Below are 24,580 nucleotides of genomic sequence, written 5' to 3' on the forward strand. Positions count from 1 at the left end.
CTGCTGGAGGAACTTGAGTTCTAGGGTGACATGGCAACATGACCTGGCCTTGTGCTCTTGAGTTGGCACTTGAGTTGTGCCCGCGCAAGTAGACCTACCCTCTGTGTGGACTGCGCCTTTGTGTATGGACTGTGCTTCTGTGAATGGAACATATTCTCTCTGAACAATACAATGCAGTTCAAGCCAGTCAGCCCTTGATGTTGGGATCTGTGAAACAATCTGAAGCCCATCTAGCCCAGTACTCTGTACTTCCAAAGTGAAGGTGGGCCAGAAGATTCACAGGTCATCACGAAAGCTGTCACCCTAACAACCAGAAGGTGGGTAGGCCATCCAGAGAGCCAGAAGGTGGGTAGGTTGTCCTGAGTGTTTCCATCCCCAGGAAGGTATTGGGACAGGCTTCCTAGAGGTGGCTGGGAGGGGCGCAGGAGCAGACAGAGAAGCTGCAAGAGGTGCAGGGGCAAGCAGAAAACTGGAAGAGGGATTAGAGCAGGCTGCTTTTAGTGGGTAGGGGCAGGCCATTTGCTGGGCACAGCTTCTATTACTTGGTTGGTTGGATTTGTTTTGGACATTCATGTAATGTTTTCTTTCTAATAGGTTATGGTGGGATTTGGGGTTTGACTGTATTTCCCTATAAATTGATTGTATGATGGGGCTTGGGGTCTGGTTTTCTGCCTCTATTTTTCTGTGAATTGTTGTTTACTGTTGACTCTTTTGTATTTTGTACAGTTTTAATAAACGATGATATAACTGGGTAAGAATCTCCTCTGTTCAGGGCACTGACTGACTATGGCCAGCCAATTCAATGTACTGTGCACAAGTAAGTCAAGGGTGACTTGAAGGGATACTGGCATCTGTGTACTTCTTTCAGTCCCTTGCCCTCATTAAATATATGGAGAATCCCAATTGCCAAACAGTATAGGAATGGATTGAGGATTACCTATCCCAGGAACTTGAATAAGAGAATGCTGCTATACTTTGCTACATTGGAATATTTTGAGAGGGTGGTTAAGAATGAGGACCATATCAACAGTGTTGCCCATTCCTACTTGTATTCAGCTTATCATTGTTTCATAACATAAAACCAAGTCTGACAATAAGTGACTGAAAATTGCAGGAATATTCATTTAATGTTGCTCTGTTATTGAAGCCATCACAACAAAAATGGGCCAAATCCAACAAGAACAGCTTACATTTAGAAATTACCTTTTTAATACTGTAAAATGTAGCAGAGTGCTTCACAGGAAGTGTAATCTAATAGGAACCAATGCTAAGCTGCTAAAGGAGACTGATCATTGTCAAAACTGGGAGGTATTACGTTGCATTCCAAAGGAGGTGAAGGGGTTTGGGAGAGCTGAAAAAGTGTTGCTGGAAAAGCGCAGCAGGTCAGGCAGCATCCAAGGAGCAGGAGAATCGATGTTTCGGACATAAGCCCTTCAGGAATGAGGAGGGGAGAGCTGTAAAGAAATGAAGGGCAGTTTTCTAAATGGTCAGGTGAATCAAGTGTGGGATGAAAAGTCCACAAGTTAGTGGACAGCTGGTTTTATAATAGTGCAACAATGTGAGGAATAATATGAATGAGACAAGCATTTTATTCCAGATCCATTGATTAATTTAATGTACATTTTCCAGCTGTCAAATGGGATTTAAAATCAAGTCTCTGGAGCAGTAGCTTAAGCCTCATGGTTAATGCTAATGTTCCCAAAGAAAATAGCACTGGAAGATCCGTGTAAATAAGGCATGCAGTGTTCAGAAGGAGAACAAATCAGTGCCCCTGCATTCTTTTTCAAGATAAACTCAAAACCAGTTCCATTATCTTAAATTGTAGACACTGTACAATATTATTCACAATCTCATGTTCCAGTATACAATATAATATTGTTTTGAATGGTGGCACCTAATTTGACAGACATCCTAATTAACCTTTCTCCAAAGGTACTGTCCTCGTAACACAATGTGTATAATTGAGAACACAAATACATTGATAGTGAACAAAATCCTACCTTTATTTTTTCAGAAAGATTCATACTGCATATTTTGATTCTATATTTCTTGCATACTTAAAGAATTATTTAAAAAATTAGAATTGCAGAATTGCAGCACTCTGCTTCTAACACTGTGACACAATCTTGATTATGAGGTCATTTCATATGTTCAATTTTGTTCTCTTAGGGAATTTTCTTCTTAGCATTTGGTCAATGTGGCAGCCTACTGAGAAATGGATGGAAAAAGAGTGAGCAGACCATCATTGCTGGACTCTCGTTTTGAGTGAAACAAGTTACAATGCAGCATGGTGGTTCAGTGGTTAACACTACCTCAGTGTCAGGCACTCAGGTTCAATCCATTCCTTGGGTGACAATCTGCATGAACTTGCAAATTCTCGCCGTGTCCTGATCCTTGTGGCATTCCACTGGTCACAGGCTACCAGTCTGAAAAACAACCCTCCACCACCACCCTCTGTCTTCTACCTTTTTGAGCCAGTTCTGTATCCAAATGGTGAGTTCTCACTTGGAGTGCAGGTTCATACTTCCTTGAAAGTGGAGTCACTGGTAGATAGGATAGTGAAGAAGGTGTTTGGTATGCTTTCCTTTATTACTCAGTATTGAGTACAGGAGTTAGGTCATGTTGCGGCTGTACAGGACATTGGTTAGGCCACTGTTGGAATATTGCGTTCAATTTTGGTCTCCTTCCTATCGGAAAGATGTTGTGAAACTTGAAAGGGTTCAAAAAAGATTAACAAGGATGTTGCCAGGGTTGGAGGATTTTAACTATAGGGAGAGGATGAACAGGCTGGGGCTGTTTCCCTGGAACATTGGAGGCTGAGGGGTGACCTCCTGGAGGCTTACAAAATTGAGGGGCATGGATAGGATAAATGGACAGTCTTTTCCCTGGGGTCAGGGAGTCCAGAACTAGAGGGCATAAGTTTAGGGTGAGAGGGGAAAGATATGAGATCTACGAGGCAACATTTTCTCACAGGTTGGTACATGTATAGAATGAGCTGCCAGAACAAGTGATGGAGGCTGGTGCAATTGCAACATTTTTAAGAGTCATTTGGATGGGTATGTGAATAGGAAGAGTTTGGAGGGATATGGCTGGGTACTGGCAGGTGGGACTAGATTGTGTTGGGATATCTGGCCAGCATGGATGGGTTGAACTGAAGGGTCTGTTTCCATGCTGTGCAATTCTGACTATGTCTATGTGGGTTTCCTCTGGGTGCTCTTATTTCTACTCTGTCCAAAGATGTGCTAGTGGATTAGCCAGGGCTACGCAGGGTTACAGGGATGGAGATGGGGCTTGAGTGGGATGCTCTTTGGAGAGCCAGCATAGACTGGATTGGTCAAATGGCCCACTTCCATTGTATGGATTCTATTAACAACGAAGTGACCCAAGGTGACCTGCTCTCAATCTCTATTCCCACACTCATGTGAAAAGTCATCAAGATCAGGAAGTGAACAGACTGACCCCACCAATCCAATCTAACATGACCTCCAGCCATCCTGAGCTTTACTCAGAACAAGGTGAGATAATTCCATTCCCAAATTAACAAGCAATTTTTTGAAATAATCTGTCTGCTTCCTACATATTGTGACATCTGTTCTTTTTGCTTCGCTTCACTTCACTTCATTTTAGAAAGCTTCTTGCTGATCTCCTTACATAATAAAATGCATCCATAGCAACAAATACTTTAGGATGCATCAATGTAAATGATCTAAATGTTATACCACTGGCATTCACAAAGATGTCGAACATGGGTGTGTTTCTATTGCATAGAACATTACCATGCATTACAGGCCCTTCAGCCCTCAATGTTGTGCTGATCTGTGGAACCAATCTGAGGCCTATCTATCCTACACTATTCCATTTTCATTCAAATGTTTATCTAATGACCATTTTAATGCCCTGAAGTTGGTGAGCCTACTACTGTTGCAGACAGTGCATTCCACACTTGTCTTGGTAAAGAAACCAATTCTGACATCTATCCTATATCTATCACCTCACAATTTATAGCTATGTTCTCTCGTGCTCGCCATCACCATCAGAGGAAAAAGGCTCTCACTGTCCAACTTATCTGACCCTCTGATTATCTTATAACTCAAGTCACCACTCAACCTTCTCGATGAAGGGCTCTGGCCCAAAACGTCGAATTTCCTGTTCCTTGGATGCTGCCTAACCTGCTGTGCTTTAACCAGCAACACATTCTCAGCTTCTCTCCAACGAAAACAGCATCAAGTCCCACAGCCTTTCCTCATAAGATCTTCCCTCCATACCAGGCAACATCTGAGCAAATCTCCTCTGAACCCTTTCCAATGCTTCTACATCCTTCCTATAATGCTGCGACCAGAACTGTACACAATGCTCCAATTTTGGCAGACCAAACTTTTGGACAACTGCAGCATGACCTTGTGGCTCCAAAACTCAATCCCTCTCCCAACAAAAGCTAACACATCATATGCCTTCTTAACCACCCCCTCAACCTTGGTGGCAACTTTGAGGGATTTATGCACCAGGACACAGATTTCTCTGCTCATCTACGCTACCAAGAATCTTACCATTATCCCAGTACTCTCTATTCCTGTTACACTTTGGAAGGAGTATCACCTCACACATTTCAGCATTAAACTCCATTTGCCACCTCTCAGTCCAGCTCTGCAGCTTATCTATGCCCTACTATAACCTGCAACATCCTTCAGCACTATCCATAATTCCACTGACCTTGGTGTCATCACAAATTTATTTACCCATCCTTCTACGCCTTCATCCAGTTCATATTATAAAAATGACAAACAGCAGCAACCCCAAAATAGATCTTTGCAGTACACCATTAGTAACTGAACTCCAGGATGAACATTTCCCATCATCACCACCCTTTGTCTTCTTTCAGCTAGTCAATTTCTGATCCAAACCACTAAATCATCCTCATCCCATGCCTCCATGTTTTGTGCAATAGCCTACCATGGAGAACCTTATCAAATGTCTTACTGAAATCCATATACACCAGATCAACCATTTTACCCTCGGTCACCTTCTCGAAGAACTCAAAGGTTTGGGAGGCATGACCTACCCTTCACAAAACCATGTTGACTATTCCTAATCAACTTATTCTTCTCAGGATTTATAATCATCTAATCTCTTAGAAACTTTTCCAACACTTGACCAACAATCGAAGTAAGGCTCACTGGTTTATAATTATCAGGGTTGTCTCTATTCCCCTCTTGAACAAGGGAACAACATTTGCTATCCTCCAGTCTTCTGGCCCTATTCATGTAGACAATGACAATATAAATATCAAAGCCAAAGGCTCTGCAAACATCACCTCCTTGTGAACCTCAATCCCGTCCAGTCTAATAGCCTGTATCTCAGTATTCTCCTTGACAACATTGGAAAAAGACCATGTGAATACTGAGGAAAAATATCATTTAGCATTTCCCCAATCTCCACACACAACTTCCCACTACTGTCCTTGATTGACTTGAGAAAAATTAGGGCCATTCTTTTATTCCTGATATACCCAGAGGATCAAGGAAAACCCTAAAGATGATTGCCAATGACTTCTCATGTCTCCTCCTGGTTCTTCTTAGCTTTCTTTAGGTCTTTCCTGGCTATCCTGTAACTCCCAAGTGCCCTAACTCCCTTCACATCTTCACATCCTAACAAGCCACCTTCTTCCTTTTGACAAGAGATTCAACTTTTTTAGTAAACCACGGCTCCCTATCTCAACTACTTCCTCCATGCCTGACCAGTACATACTTATCAAGAACATTCGCTGTTCCTTGAATAAGCTCCACACTTCAATCCTGCCCATCCCCTGCAGTTTTCTTCCCCATCCTAGTCATCCTAAATCTTGCCTAATCAATTCATAATTTGCCTTTCCTCCATCTATAACTCTTGCCCTGTGTTATATACGTATCCCTTTCTATCACTAAAGTAAACAACTGAATTTTGGTCACTATCGCAACAAGTGCTCACCAACTCCAAATCTAACACCTGGCCTGTTTCATTCTGTGCTGGTCAGAGCAATAGAATACAATAAATACATCCACACTGGAATGTCAGCCTGTGTCAATGATATTTCCTCATCACCCGTTTCAGACATGATATGCCACTCCTCTAGACCAAATGGGACTTGAACCTGGGTCACCTGTCCAGGAAGTAGGGTCAACCAGGATTATATACTCAGTCTCCAGAGCAGGATTTGAATCCATAAGCTTCTAGTTAAGAGCCAACCTTGCCACTTACTGAGATGATTACCACATTTTACATGGTGATAATCACCTTCAGTAGTGAAACATGAGAATGCTGTACGTTGGAACATATTCAAATGTTGAGCAGAGTTTAGTTCATTCACTCCAGTTTTATGAAATGAAGAGGCAAATATTGACGCTTTGAGTAATTTTTTGCTCTGACCATGCTGATCGAAATGGACAACCCCAACACCTAAAAATGTGAAGGAGCCTTTTGATTTAAATTTCTGTGAGAAGAGCACACAAGTCCCTGAGATGAATACAAACATTAGAATAGAAATAAAGTTCCTCATCAGAAGATTCAATAACCATTAAACAATGATATGACCCATTTATCAAATCCTTGCCTAAACTTGAGATTTCCAAGTGTGACTGGAGCATGAAGATAGTGAGGACTGCAGATGCTAGTAGGTCAGCGTCGATTAAAATGTGGAGGTGGGAAAAAGCACAGCAGGTCAAGCAGCATCCATAGAACAGCAGAGTTGATGTTTTTGGTCGGACCCTTCATCAGGCCTTGGAAGGGGAATGGGGAAGGGGGCTGAGAAATGAAGAGGGAGGGGTGTGAGGCTGGGGGAAAGGGAAGTAGGATGGCGATAGGGTGGATGCAGGTAGGACGTAATTATGATTAGTCAGTGTGAAGGGTGGGGCAGTTAGGTAGGAAGGAAGATAGATAGGTTGTCTCAGGTCAAAAGGGCAGGGTGGAGAGGGAGGGCATGATCTGGGATGCGGTTGGACATGGGGAGATTTGGAAGCTGGTGAATTCTATGTTGAGGCCGTAAGGTTGTTAGCTTCTGAGGCAGTAGATGAGGTGTTCTTCCTGCCAGTTTGGTGGAGGAAGCCAAGAATAGGCATGTTGCTGGAGTGCGTGAGGCAGAGTTGAAATGGCTGTCAATCAAAAGGTGGGATTGATTGGAAAGGCGGACCACAAATGTTCCCTGAACTGGTGTGCGAGTTTGTGCTCAGCCTCTCCGATATAGAGGAGACTGCAACAAATGCAGTACTAATCAGGTTAGAGGAAAGGCAGGTGAATCTGCTGGACCTGGAATAATTCTTTACAGCTTTGGACAGAAGTAAGAGGTGAGCTGTGGCAGTGGGGTTGTGCCTCCTGCAGCTGCAGGGAAAGGTACCATGTGTGGGGGAGAGGTTGGTGGACATTGTGGACCTAATGAGAGAGTTGCAGAGGGAACGGTTCCTGCAGAAAGCAGACAAGGATGAGGAAAAAATATCTCTTTGGTGGGGCCAGACTGTAGATGGTGAAATGGCACAGGATGGTGCGCTGGATGATCTACTCATTACAGCACAGAACAGGCCCTTCGGCCCACGATGTTGTGCCGAACATTTGTCCTAGCTTAAGCACTTATCCATGTACCTATCCAATTGCCGCTTAAAGGTCACCAATGATTCTGACTCTGCCACTCCCACAGGCAGCGCATTCCACGCCCCCACCACACTCTGGGTAAAGAACCTACCCCTGACATCACCACCCCCATACCTTCCACCCTTCACCTTAAATTTATGTCCCCTTGTAACACTCTATTGTACCCGTGGAAAAAGTCTCTGACTCTCTACTCTATCTATTCCCCTGTTCATCTTATAAACCTCTATCAAGTCACCCCTCATCCTTCACCGTTCCAATGAGAAAAGGGCAGAATCAACCTAGTGAACCTCCTCTGCATCCCCTCCAGTGCCAGTACGTCATTTCATAGAATATCTACAGTTTGGAAACATGCCATTCAGTCCAATGAGTCCACACCACCCATCAAAAGAGCAGCCCTTCCCCTCCATACCCTGCATTTCCCATGGCTAAACCATGTAGCTTGCCCCATGTACACTATGGGGCAATTTAGCATAGCCAATCCACCTAACCTGCACATTTTTGAACTGTGGGAGGAAACCAAGGCATCCAGAGGAAACTCTCACAAACATGAGGAGAATATGCAAATTCTCACACAGACAGTCACCCAAAACTGGAATTGAACACTGCTCCCTGGCACTGTGTGCCATCCTCAAGGAAACCACAACTGTACACCGTACACCAGGTATGACTACACCAGGTATGACCACACCAGTGCCCTATGCAGCATAACCTCCTTAATTTTTAACTCCATCCCACTGGCATTGAATGACCATATTCTATTTGCCGCCTTGGTCACCTGTTTCACCTGCAAACCAACTATTTGTGATTCATGCACATGGTCACCAGGTCACTCTGTACAGTAGCATGCTGTAATTTTTTTTACCATTTTAAATTACAGTCCATTTTGCTGTTATTTCTAACAAAAAGGTAGCAACAGGAGAGTCAGCAGGAGAGTTCCTTGCCCATGTCTGGCCAGATGCCATCAGACTTCCTGTACTGTAGAATCAATGTTGATAATTCCAAGGGCAACTCCCTCCCGAGCGTATATGACAGTTTCCATTTTTGGTGGGTCTGCCCTGCTGGTGGGACAGGATTAACCTGGGAATGTGATGGTGGTGTTGGCTGTAAGGCAAAATTCCATGAGTATGACCATGTCCAATGTTGCTAGAATAGTGCATGAGACAAATCTCCCAACTTTGGCACAAGCATCCAGTCTTTCATATTGAAGAGTCTCCAGGGCTGTTTTTGTACTTCTTTCCAATGCTGAGGGCATTGGCAAATGGTATGTCCAGTTTCATTCTTTATTTGTTTTCCTCTAGCTGCTTGACACATCAAAATGGCTTGCTAGCTCATTTGAGAAGGCCATTAAGAGTTAACCACCTCGTTGTGGGTCTGGTGTCTCATGTAGCCAGAGCAGGTGGGGACAACAGATTTTCCTCCTGACTGTAGTTCAGTGAATAAGATTTGATTTTTAAAACAATTAGTAGCAGTTACAGGGTTGCTATTGCATTGGCTTTTAATTCCAGTCTTATTCATTGAATTTAAATTCACCTTGCTGCTGCTGTGCCTGAGAGCACTCGCCTGAGATTCTAGATCGGTTGTAAAGCGCTTCCTGAGATCATGTGCATTTCAATTAGATTTGAATCCCTACAGTAAAGAAACAAGCCCTTTGGTCCAAGAAGTCCACACCAATGAGCAACCCACCCAGACCCATCTCCCACCCTATATTTACCCCTGACTAATGCGCATGACATTAAGGGCAATTTAGCATGGCCAATTCACCTGACCTGCACATCTTTGGATTGTGGGAGAAAACCAGCACAAACCCACACAAACATGGGGAGAATGCGCAAACTCTTTGGAAAAAAGAATACAAGCATGGACTACTTTCTAAACGGTGAGAAAATTCGTAAAGCCAAAGTACAAAGGGATCTGGGAGTGCTAGTCGAGGATTCTCTAAAGGTAAACATACAGGTTGAGTCCGTGATTTTTATGTCGTCATTGTCTACGGGAATAGTACCAGAGGACTGGAGGATAGCGAATGTGGTCCCATTGTTCAAGAAAGGGAGTAGGGATAGCCCTAGTAACTATAGGCCAGTGAGTCTGACTTCAGTGGTGGGCAAAGTCTTAGAGAGAATGGTAAGGGATAAGATTTATGAACATCTGGGTAGGAATAACGTGATCAGGGATAGCCAGCATGGTTTTGTGAAGGGCAGGTCGTGCCTCACAAACCTTATTGAGTTCTTTGAGAAGGTGACTAAGGAAGTGGATGAGGGTAAAGCAGTAGATGTTGTGTATATGGATTTTAGTAAGGCGTTCGATAAGGTTCCCCATGGTAGGCTAATGCTAAAACTTCGGAGGTATGGCATTGAGGATACATTAGAGGTTTGGATTAGGAATTGGCTGGCTGGAAGGAGACAGAGGGTAGTAGTTGATGGATTATGTTCATCTTGGAGCGCAGTTACTAGCGGTGTACCACAAGGATCTGTTTTGGGACCATTGCTTTTTGTTATCTTTATAAATGATCTAGAGGAAGGACTTGAAAGCTGGGTAAGCAAGTTTGCGGATGACACGAAAGTCGGTGGAGTTGTGGATAGTGAGGAAGGAAGTGGTAGGTTACAGCGGGATATAGATAAGTTGCAGAGCTGGGCGGAAATGTGGCAAATGGAATTCAATGTAGCTAAGTGCGAAGTCGTTCACTTTGGTAGGAATAACAAGATGATGGATTACTGGGCTAATGGTAGGCTACTTGGTAGTGTGGATGAGCAGAGGGATCTTGGTGTCCATGTACACAGATCTCTGAAAGTTGCCACCCAGGTAAATAGTGCTGTGAGGAAGGCATATGGTGTACTGGGCTTTATTGGCAGAGGAATTGAGTTCCGGAGTCCTGAGGTCATGTTGCAGTTGTATAAGACTCTGGTGAGGCCTCATCTGGAGTATTGTGTGCAGTTTTGGTCGCCATACTATAGGAAGGATGTGGAAGCTTTAGAACGAGTGCAGAGGAGGTTTACCAGGATGTTGCCTGGAATGGTAGGAAAATCTTATGAGGAAAGGCTGAGGCACTTGGGGCTGTTCTCATTGGAGAAGAGAAGGTTTAGGGGAGATCTGATAGAAGTGTATAAGATGATTAGGGGTTTAGATAGGGTAGATACTAAGAACCTTTTACCGCTAATGGAGTCAGGTGTTACTAGGGGACATAGCTTTAAATTAAGGGGTGGTAGGTATAGGACAGATGTTAGGGGTAGATTCTTCACACAGCGGGTTGTGAGTTCATGGAATGCCCTGCCCGTATCAGTGGTGAACTCTCCTTCTTTATGGTCATTTAAGCGGGCATTGGATAGGCATTTGGAAGTTATTGGGCTAGTATAGGTTAGGTAGGATTCGGTCGGCGCAACATCGAGGGCCGAAGGGCCTGTACTGCGCTGTATCCTTCTATGTTCTAAAGCGAATGCAATGTTGTCATTTATCTCAAGAGGGTTGGAATATAAAAGCACCGTTGTGCTACTGAGACTGTATAAAGCTCTGGTTGGGCCCCATTTGGAGTACTGTGTCCAGTTTTGGTCCCCACACCTCAGGAAGGACATACTGGCACTGGAGCGTGTCCAGTGGAGATTCACACGGATGATCCCTGGAATGGTAGGTCTAACATACGAGGACCGGCTGAGGATCCTGGGATTGTATTCATTGGAGTTTAGAAGATTAAGGAGAGATTTAATAGAAACTTACAAGATAATACATGGCTTGGAAAGGGTGGACGCTAGGAAATTGTTTCCGTTAGGCGAGGAGACTAGGACCCGTGGATACAGCCTTAGAATTAGAGGGGGTAAATTCAGAATAGAAATGTGGAGACATTTCTTCAGCCAGAGAGTGGTGGGCCTGTGGAATTCATTGCCGCAGAGTGCAGTGGAGCCGGGACGCTAAATGTCTTCAAGGTAGAGATTGATAAATTCTTGATGTCACAAGGAATTAAGGGCTACGGGGAGAATGCGGGTAAGTGGAGTTGAAATGCCCATCAGCCATGATTGAATGGCGGAGTGGACTCGGGCCGAATGGCCTTACTTCCACTCCTATGTCTTATGGTCTTATGTTCTCATGGTCTCAACACAGACCCTCACCTGAGGCAGGGGTTGAACCTGGGTCCCTGGTGCTGTGAGGCAGTAGTGCTACCCACTGAGCCACCATGCTTCCCTATCTCTCCTGGTGCCATCTCTCCTCCGCCAACTTGCTCACTACTAAGTCCATGCTGGTCCTCATCATGCAGATGCCACTGATATCCCATGGTACTGCACTAGCTCAAATTTTAATCCACTGCTGCCATGAGTCTGCTTTGATGCAGCCATTGCCAATGCCACAGGGACTTGTGCTGGGCTCAGACATGGCTTTGCCACTGCCTCCTTGAATCTGTATTGGATACAGATGCTGAAGGTTGGCAGCGGAGGAAACTGGCATTAGAGATGGGGAGGTTGTAAAAATCAAGTTAATGATCCCTGAACCAAGCAGTCCTCATCTCCCTTTAATCACTGCATTTCCCCAAGACCTGAAAAACTGATTGGACTGGGCTACGTTTAAATATGAGGCAAGCAGGGTAGATGGGATTCTAAATACAGGATGGTCTACACCTGAACCAGAGGGGTACCTATATCCTGGAGAGGGAGATTTGAGAGTTGCTGGTGCTCTTGGGGAGGGTTTAAGCTAAGTCAGCAGGGGAATGAGAAGCTGAATTGTAGTTTGTGTCCGGAGTTTGAGAGTAATGAGGTCAAATATGGTTTCAAGGTTACAAGAATGCACTGGCAAGCAGGAATCAGGTTTTAAGTGTGTCAACTTCAATGTCAGAAGCATCCGGAATAAGGTGGGTGAACTTGCAGCATGGGTTGGTACCTGGGACTTCGATGTTGTGGCCCTTTTGGAGACATGGATACAGCAGGGACAGGAATGGTTGTTGCAGGTTCCAGGGTTTAGATTTTTCAGTAAGATCAGGGAAGGTGGTAAGAGGGGGAGGTGTGGCATTGTTAGTCAAGGACAGTATTATGGTGGCAGAAAGGACGTTTGAGAACTCATCTACATGGCTTTGCCACTGCCTCCTTGAATCTGTATTGGATACAGATGCCGAAGGTTGGCAGCGGAGGAAGCTGGCATTAGAGATGGGGAGGTTAGAAACAGGAACGGAGGGGTCACCCTGCTGCGAGTTTACTGTAGGCCTCCAAATAGTTCCAGAGATGTAGCAAAGATGATTCTGGATAGGAGCGGGAGTAACAGGATAGTTGTTATGGGGACTTTAACTTTCCAAATATTGACTGGAAATACTATAATGGAGTACTTTAGATGGGTCAGTTTTTGTCCAATGTGTGCAGGAGGAGTTTTTTTTAGATTAGATTAGATTACTTACAGTGTGGAAACAGGCCCTTCGGCCCAACAAGTCCACACTGACCCGCCGAAGCACAACCCACCCATACCCCTACATTTACCCCTTACCTAACACTACGGGCAATTTAGCATGGCCAATTCACCTGACCCGCACATCTTTGGGCTGTGGGAGGAAACCGGAGCACCCGGAGGAAACCCACGCAGACACGGCGAGAACGTGCAAACTCCACACAGTCAGTCGCCTGAGTCAGGAATTGAACCCGGGCGCTGTGAGGCAGCAGTGCTAACCCACTGTGCCACCGTGCTGCCCAAAGTTCCTGACACAGTATGTAGATAGGCCACATTGGTTTTGGTACTGTGTAATGAACCAGGCCAGGTGTTAGATTTGGAGTTGGTGAACACTTTGATGATAGTGACCACAATTTTGATTATGTTTACTTTAGCGATGGAAAAGGATAGGTATATACTGCAGGCAAAGTTACAGATGGGGGAAAGGCAATTGTGATGCGATTAGGCAAGGTTTAGGATGCATAGGATAGGGAAGGTAACTTCAGGGGATGAGCACAATTGAAATGTGCAGCTTATTCAAGGAACAGCTACTGTATATTCTTGATACGTATTTGCCTGTCGGGCAGTGAGAAAGTGATCAAGCAAGGGACCCGTAGTTTACTAAAGAAGTTGAATCGATTGTCAAGAGGAAGAAGGCTTATGTTAGAATGAGATGCAAAGGCTCAGTTAGGATGCTTTAGAGTTACAAGTTAGCCAGGAAAGACCTAAAAGAGAGTTTAAGAAGAGCCAGGAAGGGACGTGAGAAGTTGTTGGCAGATAAGATCAAGGAAAACCCTAAGGCTTTCTGTTGGTATATCAGGAATAAACGAATGGCTAGAGAAAGATTAGGGCCAATAAAGGACAGAGTTTGAGGAGCTCGATGTAGTGCCAGATGAATATTCAGTATTCACACTGGAAAAAGATAATGTTGTCCAGCAGAATACTGAGATACAGGCTAATAGATCAGATGGGATTGAGGTCCACATGGAGGTGGTGTTTGGAGCGTGTATATATATGTGTGTGTGTGTAGATTAGATTACTTAGTGTGGAAACAGGCCCTTCAGCCCAACAAGTCCACATCAACCAGCAACCTACCCATACCCCTACCCCTTTACCTAACACTACAGGCAATTTAGCCTGGCCAATTCACCTGACCTGTACATCTTTGAACTGTGGGAGGAAACCCACACAGACACGGGGAGAATGTGCAAACTCCACATAGTCAGTCGCCTGAGTCAGGAATTGAACCCGGTCTCTGGCGCTGTGAAGCAGCAGTGCTAACCACTGTGCCACCGTGCTGATTCTTATCCTAAGAATCTCTGGGAAGCCAAGCAGGAGATTGCTAAGGCTTTGGGTTTGATCTTTATGCCATCGGTTTCTATAGGAATAGTGCCAGAAGACTGGAGGATAGCAAATGTTGTCCACTTGTTCAAGAAGGGGAGTAGAGACAACTCTTTTGATTATAGACCAGTGAGCCTTACTTCAGTTGTGGGTAAAGTGTTGGAAAAGGTTCTAAGTGGCAGGTTTTATAATCATCTAGAAAGGAATACTTTGATTATGGATAGTCAACATGGTTTTGTGAAGGATAGGACATGCATCACAAACCTTAGAGTTCTTTGAGAAGGTGACCAAACAGATGGATGAGAGTAAAGCAGTTGTGATATGCATGGATTTCAAGAAGGCGCTTGATAAGGTATTGTACAAAATACGGAGGCATGGAATTGAGGGTGATTTAATGGTTTCAATCAGAAATTGGCTAGCTGAAAGAAAACAGGTTGATGGGAAATGTTAATCCTGGAGTTCAGTTACTAGGGGTGTACTGCAAGGAACTGTTTTAGGGTTACTGCTGTTTGTCATTTTCATAAATGACTTGGATGAGGGTGTAGAAGGATGGGTTAGTAAATTGGCAGATGACACTAAGGTTAGTGGAGTTGTGGATAATGCTGAAGGATGTTGCGGGGTACAGAGGGACATAGATAAGCTGCAGAGCTGGGCTGAGAGGTGGCAAATTGTGAGGTGATTCATTTTGGAAGGAGTAACAGGAGTAAAGAGTACTGGGGTAATGGTAAGATTCTTGGTAGTGTAGATGAGTAGGGAGCTCTTGGTGTCGCTGTGCAGAGATCTCTGAAAGTTGCCAACCAGGTTGATAGAGTTGTTAAGAAGGCATATGGTGTGTTAGCTTTTATTGGGTTGAGTTTCAGAGCCAAGAGGTCATCTTGCAGCTGTACAAAACTCTGGTGCGGCTGCGCTTGGAGTATTGTGTACAGTTCTGGTCACCACAACTTATTGGAAGGGAATGGAAGCATTGAAAAGGGTTCAGAGGAGATTTACTCAGATGTTGCCTGGCATGGAGGGAAGGTCTTATGAGAAAAGGCTGAGGGACTTGCTGTTTTCATTAGAGAGAGGAAGGTTGAGAGGTGGCTTGAGGGAAGTGAGGATTGCAGATGCTGGATATCAGTTGAGAGTATAGTGCTGGCAAAGCACAGCAGGTCAGGCAGCATCCGAGGAGCAGAGGAATCAATGTTTTGGGCATAAGCCGTTAATCAGAAATGAACTTGCTGTGCTTTTCCAGCACTACACTTTCGACAGATGAGTTAATTGAGACATATAAGATAATCAGAGGGTTAGATAGGGTGGACAGTGAGAGCCTTCTTCCTTGAATCTGAAGGCAAGCATGAGGGGACATAGTTTTAAATTATGGGTGATAGATATATGACAGATGTCAGGGGTAGTTTCTTTACTCGGAGAGTAGTAGAGGCGTGGAAAACATTTCCTGCAACAGTAGTAGACTCGCCAACTTTAAGGGCATTTAAATGGCCATTGAATAAACATATGGATGAAAATGGAATAGTGTAGGTTAGACGGGCTTCAGATTGGTTTCACAGGTCGGTACAACATCGTAGGCCAAATTGCCTGTACTGCACTGTAATGTTCTGTGTTCTATGAAATTGGCAAGCTGTCTCTCGGCAAAAAGGAACATGACCTGGCATTGTGTAAACAAAGTGCGGGGTAAATATTTCAATTGTGCATTCTCCATGGCAGCACCTTTAATCAATCAGGGTTGACTTGTATCCAGTCAACCTACTTTACTCATTGTTGCTCCCTTTGAAATCTGGAATTTTTGTTACTGTCCTGATGAATGCAAGAAACAAACTTCAACAGCATGTTTTGTTTGGCAGAAAAGTAAAAAACAAAGAATGTTGAAGCAACCTAGGCAATATGAGAATAGATGTTTTAAAAAAAAAGGAAAGTGATTGCATTCAACTCTCATCATCACATTACAGGAAGGAAGAGACGGCTTTGGAGAGAGTGCAGAAGAGGTTTACCAGGATGCTGCCTGGATTAAAGGGTATGAGCTATGAAGAGAGGCTAGAAAAACTCTGGTTGTTTTCTGTATAGTGGCCAAAGCTGAGGGTAGATTTAAGAATGTCTATAAAGTTATGAGATACATAGATAGGGTTACATACGAACATCAGAAACAAGAATAGGCCATCACTTGGAGCCTGTTCTGCCATTTAATAAGATCATGGTTGACCTTTACGTGGATTCAACTCCACTTACCCACCCTCTCACCATAACCCTTAATTCATAGAATCCCTTCAGTGTGGGAACAAGCCATTCGGCCCAACAAGTCCACACCAAGCCTCTGAAGAATAACCCACCCAGACCCATTCCCCCTCTCATATCATTCTACATTTACCCCTGACTAATGCACCTAACTTACACATTCCTGAACACTTTGGGCAATTCAGCTTGGCAAACTCACCTGACCTGCACATCTTTGGACTGTGGGAGGAAACTGGAGCACCCGGAGGAAACCCATGCAAACACTGGGAGAACGTGCAAACTCCACACACAGTTGCCTGAGGCTGGAATCAAACCTGGGTCCCTTATGCTGTGAGGCAGCAGTACTAATCACTGAGCCAACATGTCACACTTTACTGTTCAAAAAATTATCTTAGCTTTAAAAACATTCAATGAGGAAGCCTCAACTACTTCACTGCACATGAAATTCCACTGCTTCACAACATTTAAATTCAGTTCTAAATCTGCTCCCCCTAATTTTGAGGCTATGCCTTCTTGTCCTAGTTTCACCAGCCAGTGGTAACATCCTCTCTACTTCTATCTTCTCTATTCCCTTCATAATTTTATATGTTCCTATAACACCCTTGTCATTCTTATAAATTCCAATGTAAATAAGCCGAGTCCACTCAGTCTCTCCTCATAAACCAACCCCCTCAACTATAGAATCAACCTAGTGAACCTTCTCTGCATTCCCTCTAGTGCTAATATATCCTTTCTCAAGTAAGGAAACCCCAGGTGTGGCCTCACCAGCACCCTGACAGTCAAAATCAGTCTAACAACTTGACGGTAGGAGCACAGCAGGTGGGATAAGGCACAGATAGCAAGTATACAGAGAAAGTCTCTTTAAATTGAACAAATAAGACATTTTAATTTCAAAGAAATATATTTGTTCCTGATGTAGAATCAGTTAGCCAGAGTTTGTTACGAGTAAAAGATCCATTGATGTATGGTGTAGCAAGGCTTGTGGAAAGCATGCGCTTGCTTCTTGTTAAGGACAGTCATTACATTACAGCAGCAATAATCTTGCTCTCTGATGATTCTTTGCCACTAGTTCTAGCTGGCTTTCACTTTTAGGAGGAAAGCTGACAAATATTGTTTTGCTAAAGCTACACAGAGCCATCTGCTGGAAGCTTTTTAGATGATCCTGGAAAAAGCTCTTCAATTTTCATTCTTCATCCATTCCACCCCATGGAAAGGAGGGCAGTCATCTACTTTCAGCATCTCTCCTATGCAGTGCAGCTGGATTTTAACAAATCTATAGTCTGGAAACTTAATCCACATCCTCCCTCAGTTAACATCACTCCTTCATGTTCCATGTCACTGTCAAAATATTGTCAGCTTGAAATAAACAATGAATCAAATAAACAAAGCAACGTGTATAATAATGAGATTGATTCTGCAGAGAAAGTCCAATACTCTCATCTGAAAACTTACTTTAGACTTGTGACTTAAAACAAGGATTCGGGCTAGATTACATTAAGATTGCAAATTAGAAATGCACACTTTTTCAAAAAGCATATAATGTGAACTTTAAATTCAACAACAGATCTTTTGCTGAGAAATAAATCCTTTTAATAAATGCCATTTCCCCAGTAAATATACAAATACTGTTAGTTTAGAATACGCAAGTTCACTGAAAGTTATTCATAAAACAGTGTTAAATGTGTGACCATTAGTTAAATATCCAAACTATTGTCTAGTTTTCACAACAAGAGAAGGCACCTTAGGCTAACTATCCAGAAGATTACACAACACCAGGTTGCAGCCCAACAGGTTTATTTGGAAGCACTAGCTTTTTGGAGCGCTGCTCCTTCATCAGGAGTGCTTCACACTACCTGATGAAGGAGCAGCACTCCGAAAGCTAGGGCTTCCAAATAAACCTGTTGGACTATAACATGGTGTTGTGTGGTTTTTAACTTTGTCCATCCCAGTCCAACACTGGCTCCTCTACATCATATCCAGAAGATGAGGACTGTCTGACAATCTGCTCCCATTGCATGTTCCCAACTCTGTCCAGTGGCTTGCTGCAGATCTTGACAATGTCAATCTATTCCCATTCCTTTGAAGCCTCCTCACGGGGAGGGCAGACATTGACAATGAAATTCAACATCACACTAGTGGGCCAGCACAACCGTTGACCATTTTAGGTTTACAATGTTTGATGACAAAGAGCTCAAACCACATATGGTCTTCAGGGCAGTGTTATGTCCATCCTGCATGCACTAGAGTCATGGACAATGTACAGCACATACCTCACACCCCTTGAGAAATTTCACCAGCAATGCCTCCATAATATTCACTGGAAGGATTGGTGCTCCAGTATCAGTAACTCTCCCAAACCAACATGCCCTGTCTTGGGCACAGTTTACTGCCAGTCAGCTGTGTTGCATGAGTCACATTGTTCATATATCTGATATAAATCATAGCAAGAAGTTATGAGGAGGGTACAGGAAATACATCATAGTCCTCTTTAAAGGCTCCCTGAAAAAATGTATGATTCCTACTAACTTGTAGGAATCACTAGATCACATCAGTCCAAACTGGAGAAGTAGTTGTGGAGGTGCCAGTGTCTTTGACAGGCCCAGGTGAAGGTCAAGTGTAAATAGTGAAACGAATGTATGAACATCTGAGTACTACACCCATCCGAAACTCTGCAAACACCATCTGCTCCACCTGAGGCATATTGTGTGCATGGATCCAATATTAAACTGTACAGTCATGTCCGAATGCACAACTCTGGAGTGGAAGAAAGTCAATTTCAGTCACAAGCAACTGCCTGAGAAGATTCACACTTATAGTGAAGTAGGTGGTGTGGCCCTGCATAATTAGTACTATCAAGTTTAATCTTCAGAGTTTCACAGCAAAGAAATATTGCAGTATCCTCCATAACAAGAAGTTACTACATGGTTTGTGAGATGATGCACAGCAACAAGCATATATATAATAAAAAAAGAAAATAGTGGAAATACTCGGCTTGTTGGATATCATCTGTGGAAAGATAGAGCAGTTCAGATTGAGGAAGTAAGGTCAGATGGTGCCTGGTCTGAGCTTTGAAGAATTCACCATTAGATCTTGATATGCATCTTCCATCTTTATTTCTGGTCTCATCTGTAATGTTCTGCTTTTGAACTTGTTATACAGCACATCCAATATAACAAAACTTTCCAATGTGTTTCATAAGGGCATAGTAAAGCTGACAGTGCATCAAATAAGGACGTATCTGGTCAGATGACCAAAAACATTGTCAATAAAGTGAGTTTTTAAGGTGGGTATTAAAGGAGGAGAGAGAGAGATAGATGAAAAGACAAGGCGATTCAGGAAGGGTATTCAAGAGTTAAGGATTTAGGATACTGAAATGATTAAAATGATTGTTGAAATGTTGAAATTATTAAAAGTAATGATTTAGAATCGGAAAAGTATGGTGTTTTGGAGGGTCACAGGGATGTGCGAAGCAAGCAACAATACATTGGTGGAAGCACTTTAGGTAATGAAGCAATTATGACGACAGAAATTTAGCTTGATGTGAAATATAACAATAATGCTGGAAGCAGTGTTTCAGACTCAGTTGCCTGAGTTGTCTCAATTATTTAAAGCTAACAGCAGAGTTTGTGGCAGGGACATAGGACAATTGCTTTATTCTTCCCAATATTCAGCTGCAGGAAATTTCTGTACAGCTAGCATTGAATGTCCGGCAAGCAGTGTGACAAATCAGAAATAGTGGATCATTAAAATTGTTCTGTAATCCTTTATGTGCAGGCAGGGACGTCATGGTATTGCTACTTGGTTTTGCAGCTATGGTGCAGCAGAACCCTTGTTATAATAGGTTCATCACTGTCACATACCCATGATACCCAGGCTCACTAGTTAATTGTAACCAAATACATAATTATGAACTTAATAAATCAGAGCATATCATGGTTTTACAATGATGGAAATGCTATCAATAAGGTGAGACAGAGAAAGTAAACAAATAGTGCTAATAAAGCCAACAGAAAGTGTTCTAACAAGTTTTTCAATATAGTTTTAAGACTGTGTTCTTTCATTCCAAACCAGGGAAGTTGTTAAAGAAAAATAGATTGGTTTAGGAATATTTCTCATTTATCTTTGTAATGCTGAATTTCTCTTTAAGACTAAACATGCCACTATAGGTACAAAGCTTTTTGAAACACACGTGGAAATAGAATCAAAGTTAACATTGAGTCCAGTATGACTCTTCTTATTCTTATTATCCTTGCAACATCCTGATGAGGAGCTTATGCTTGAAACGTTGATTCTCCTGCTCCACGGAAGCTGCCTGGCTGGCTGTGCTTTTCCAGCACCACACCTTTTGACAGCATGGGAGATGGGCTGGTAGAAGTTTTTTCTGAGAAATAGAAGTCAACACAACTACACTCAATATACCTACATCAGTTACTTTGATTAAATTCAAATTTGTCAAAAACGTGTTCAACTTGAAGACAAATACCAATCAAAATAAACAAAAGCAAGGTTCCTGAAGGACAAAGTTAAAATGCTGAGTGACACAATGCCAAATGTCACAGACTTGGAAAATTTGATCTTGTTTCCTGGTTTGTCCTAAGTTACAAGACATCAGCCAAGGAGACCGCAGGCACTATAAATTGGGGAACAAGTGTCTTAGTGCCTTATTCTCATTCCTTTTTAAGAATCTATCCTGGTGGCTGTTGTGAGCACCAAAATATGTAAGAACTGAAAGACAAAGATATAAATCAGATTTCTCACTCCAATGATTTGCTTGACTCTGAAAGCTTATAAAACAAAAAGTGGAACTATTCAGGCCATTACAGCAATTCTTTCCAAGTACAATCCATTTATTTGTATCAGTTTTCCTCACCGATTCTCTTTCCTCCTAAACATAGTCTCAAGCAGGTGCAACGAGTGCCCTCCAACACTACCTTTCCAAACTATTATAGATTCATTAAGGTCAAAAAAGGCCCATTGGCCCATCAAGTCAGAAAGGCGTGCTTATCCCAATTTCCTGTGCTTTTATTCATTTGAGAGTCTCTGCCTATCCATCTGTTACTCTTGTAAGAGTGTTTGCCTAGCCAACTATTACTCATGTGAGGGTCTCTGCCTACCCAACTATTATTCTTGTGAGGGCTTCCACCATTCAATTATTACTCTTGTGAGAGTCTCTGCTTGTAATTATTAGCTTGAATAACATTACATCCATATTAATCACAGAATCAACAGTATTTGTTTCTCAGAAGATGGTTATGATGAGTTTATAACACATTAGAATGTTTTGAATAAATGTGCTGTCTTTACAAAACAAAAATGAACCTTTGATTCTGCATGATGTAAGAATTTACTAATAATGTTTAATTTAAAAAATGTTGAATATAAGGAATTAGCCATTGTAAACAAAGAACCATAGGCATCGCTCTCCATTGGAAATGTAATCTATTTTACCTTTAGTAAGGAAAAAGCAGTGAACTAATTATATTCTTGCAAGTATGGATGCTGCAGTTGGTTAAACCGAAAGAAGCTGCTTGTTTAAGTGATCCACAGTTCAAAACAATTGAGAATTAATACCTAAGAGTTAGAACAATTTTTTTAGAACATTACATCGCAGTACAGGCCCTTTGGCCCTCATTGCCCAGAACTGAGCAGCAAACCACACCTCTGTATTCAAGCTGAGCTCAACTATTTTCTTAACAGTTGGTTTTATTTTCCCAACATGCAACTATTGACGTGAATCCAATCCATGTGATCAATGGCAAGACCAAATGAGTCTCATGTGAGAAAGAGTATTGCAAAGCAAAATTAACCAAAACTCCAGGGCAACTGCTTATACTTGATTATTTATGTCAGGGTTTGTTGGCGTGTCATTGCCATGGTCCCAACATTCAGGGATCATGTTTCACCCTGCACTACACGATCTCTGTACTTGTCCTGCTAGCCTCCGATTCCCTTCTTGTCACCAAACTGCTCAGGTTAATCTTAGCTCTGACTCCAGCCTCAAGCTTTGCTTCAGGCTTATCTGGTTTAGCAGGTATGGATCAATAAGTTGGACCCAGATACCTCCATGAAGTTTCAGACCATTTTCAATGATTAGAGTGGTGCTGGAAAAGCACAGCAGGTCCAGGCAGCATCGGAGGAGCAGGAAAATCGACGTTTCGGGCAGGAACCTTCAATCAAGCTCCTGATGAAGGGATCCTGCCCGAAACGTCGATTTTTCTACTCCTCCGATGCTGCCTCACCTACTGTACTTTTCCAGCACCCACAATAATCTTGATTCTGATCTCCAGCATCTGCAGTCCTCACATTCGCCCATCTTTCAATGATGGCAGCTTTTCCTGACTTTGGCGGGGTGGGGATGTTGTGATATTTTAACCTATTTTTCTACTTAACCTCTTCAAAGATATTATTATACACCTTTAGAGCAGGTGGGACTTGAACACAAACGTCCCGGGTAGAGTCTCTACCACTGCGCCACAAGAGGGCCCTGGAGGAGATATTTTAGCATTAACGCTGAAATGCCACTTTAATCAGCATCACGAACTGTTTCTGAACCCACCGTGAGCTGGTGACAAATCCTTGAATCTACTTCCAACTCCTTCATGACTCTGGAGATACTGTTGTCCAAGATTTCCAGCTGGCCTCTTCCATTCCTTCGTCCCCCAGGACTGCAATTCTAGGACGATCCCCTGTTGACTGTGAAGTCTGAAACGCTGTGTCCCGGTCGTACATCAATCGTTCGACATTAGTTTGCGTTAGCAGAGATCCCTACACGTCTCGAAAATACACGGCTACGCAGACCAATGAAACAGGCAGCTGCTGCAAAACAAAACCTTCAGAAAAAACAAATAAGCTAAAACTTGTGAGGGAGTCAGTTCCTCAGTAACAGCCGGAGCCTTAGCAATAGCTACCCAGGAAACAGAGGTAACAGTCAATGTTTGTACGGAAGGCGGAGCCACAAGTTAGAGACTACAGGTGACTACTGAGCATAAACAAGGCAGAGCGTTTATGAAGATGCGGGAGAACGCAGTGAAAGCAAACCGTCTACCCAGCAGCATTTCTGCACCCAGGCCCCAATAACTGCTGACAGGTAGAGGAGCAACAAAAGGGCAAAGTGGTTTGGGACAAAATTGCGTGGACGGTGAGCTAGCAATTTTCTTTACCCAGCGTGTAGTCAAAATGTGGAATTTCCTGTCGCACCGAACAGCTGAGGTGACCAATGCTGCATTTAAGAATATTAAGGAACGGATGCAAGAAAAGCTGTAGAAGATTGGTGACGGGCTGTCCATAAACTGCGTGTTGTAAATTCAATTTATTGGGGGCGGTTTGCAATACAAACTGATGGCAACAGGGGTTTAATTCTACACCGACCTGGGTTAATATGAAGTCGTCTCTTCCTGATCCCTTACCAGAGGCTGCGGTGACCCTCAGGAGTGAAAGCAACCCGAGACACTACGGAGACTTTACTTTTACCACTGAAAAGGATACCGTCGGAGATCATGCAGCATCATGAAGCTGACATTCAGTTGATGTTTCAGGTGTCCACCCCCGTGGTAGCTTCATTTTTTCCCCTCATTAATATCCACCTTCTAAATTATTCAAACACTCGAAGACCAAAAAAATGTTATAAACCAATTAATCATCTTCCTGGTACTTTTGGCATATGGGCGGACACTTTAAGACTTCAGCATTCATCTGAGACCATTTTCCCATTCTATATTTGCTGTTAGTATACATCCAGATCTCGATGTTAAACTGAGCATTTAAGAATGCAACAATGCTAATACTGATAGACTCCAGGTCCAGGACTGACGTTAAAAGTTGCCTCCTAACCAAAAGAACAACAGCGCTGTTATAGCAGAAAACGTTTTTATTGGTAAATACACATATACAGTCAGTGACACAGATAATGTCCTGATAAATCAACAATACAGAAAAATGTAAATACACTGCTTACAGCTCCATAGACAAAAAAAAAATCTAATGTTAAAGTGGATAAATCTGATTT

General features: G+C 42.9%; 1 protein-coding gene across 1 annotated transcript in view; it reads right to left on the reverse strand.

The window, feature by feature from the left end:
• The window catches only part of LOC132825298 (kinesin-like protein KIF19), a 303,850-nt gene extending 280,462 nt beyond the window's left edge, over positions 1–23,388 (reverse strand). Inside the window, exon 1 of the mRNA XM_060840402.1 lies at positions 23,132–23,388. Coding sequence (XP_060696385.1) covers positions 23,132–23,176 — 45 coding nt within the window. The 5' untranslated portion in view covers positions 23,177–23,388. The remainder of the gene's footprint in view (positions 1–23,131) is intronic.
• Between the last annotated feature and the right edge of the window lie 1,192 nt (positions 23,389–24,580).

Source organism: Hemiscyllium ocellatum, chromosome 20, assembly GCF_020745735.1.
Source record: "Hemiscyllium ocellatum isolate sHemOce1 chromosome 20, sHemOce1.pat.X.cur, whole genome shotgun sequence".
Taxonomy (NCBI): Eukaryota; Metazoa; Chordata; class Chondrichthyes; order Orectolobiformes; family Hemiscylliidae; genus Hemiscyllium; species Hemiscyllium ocellatum.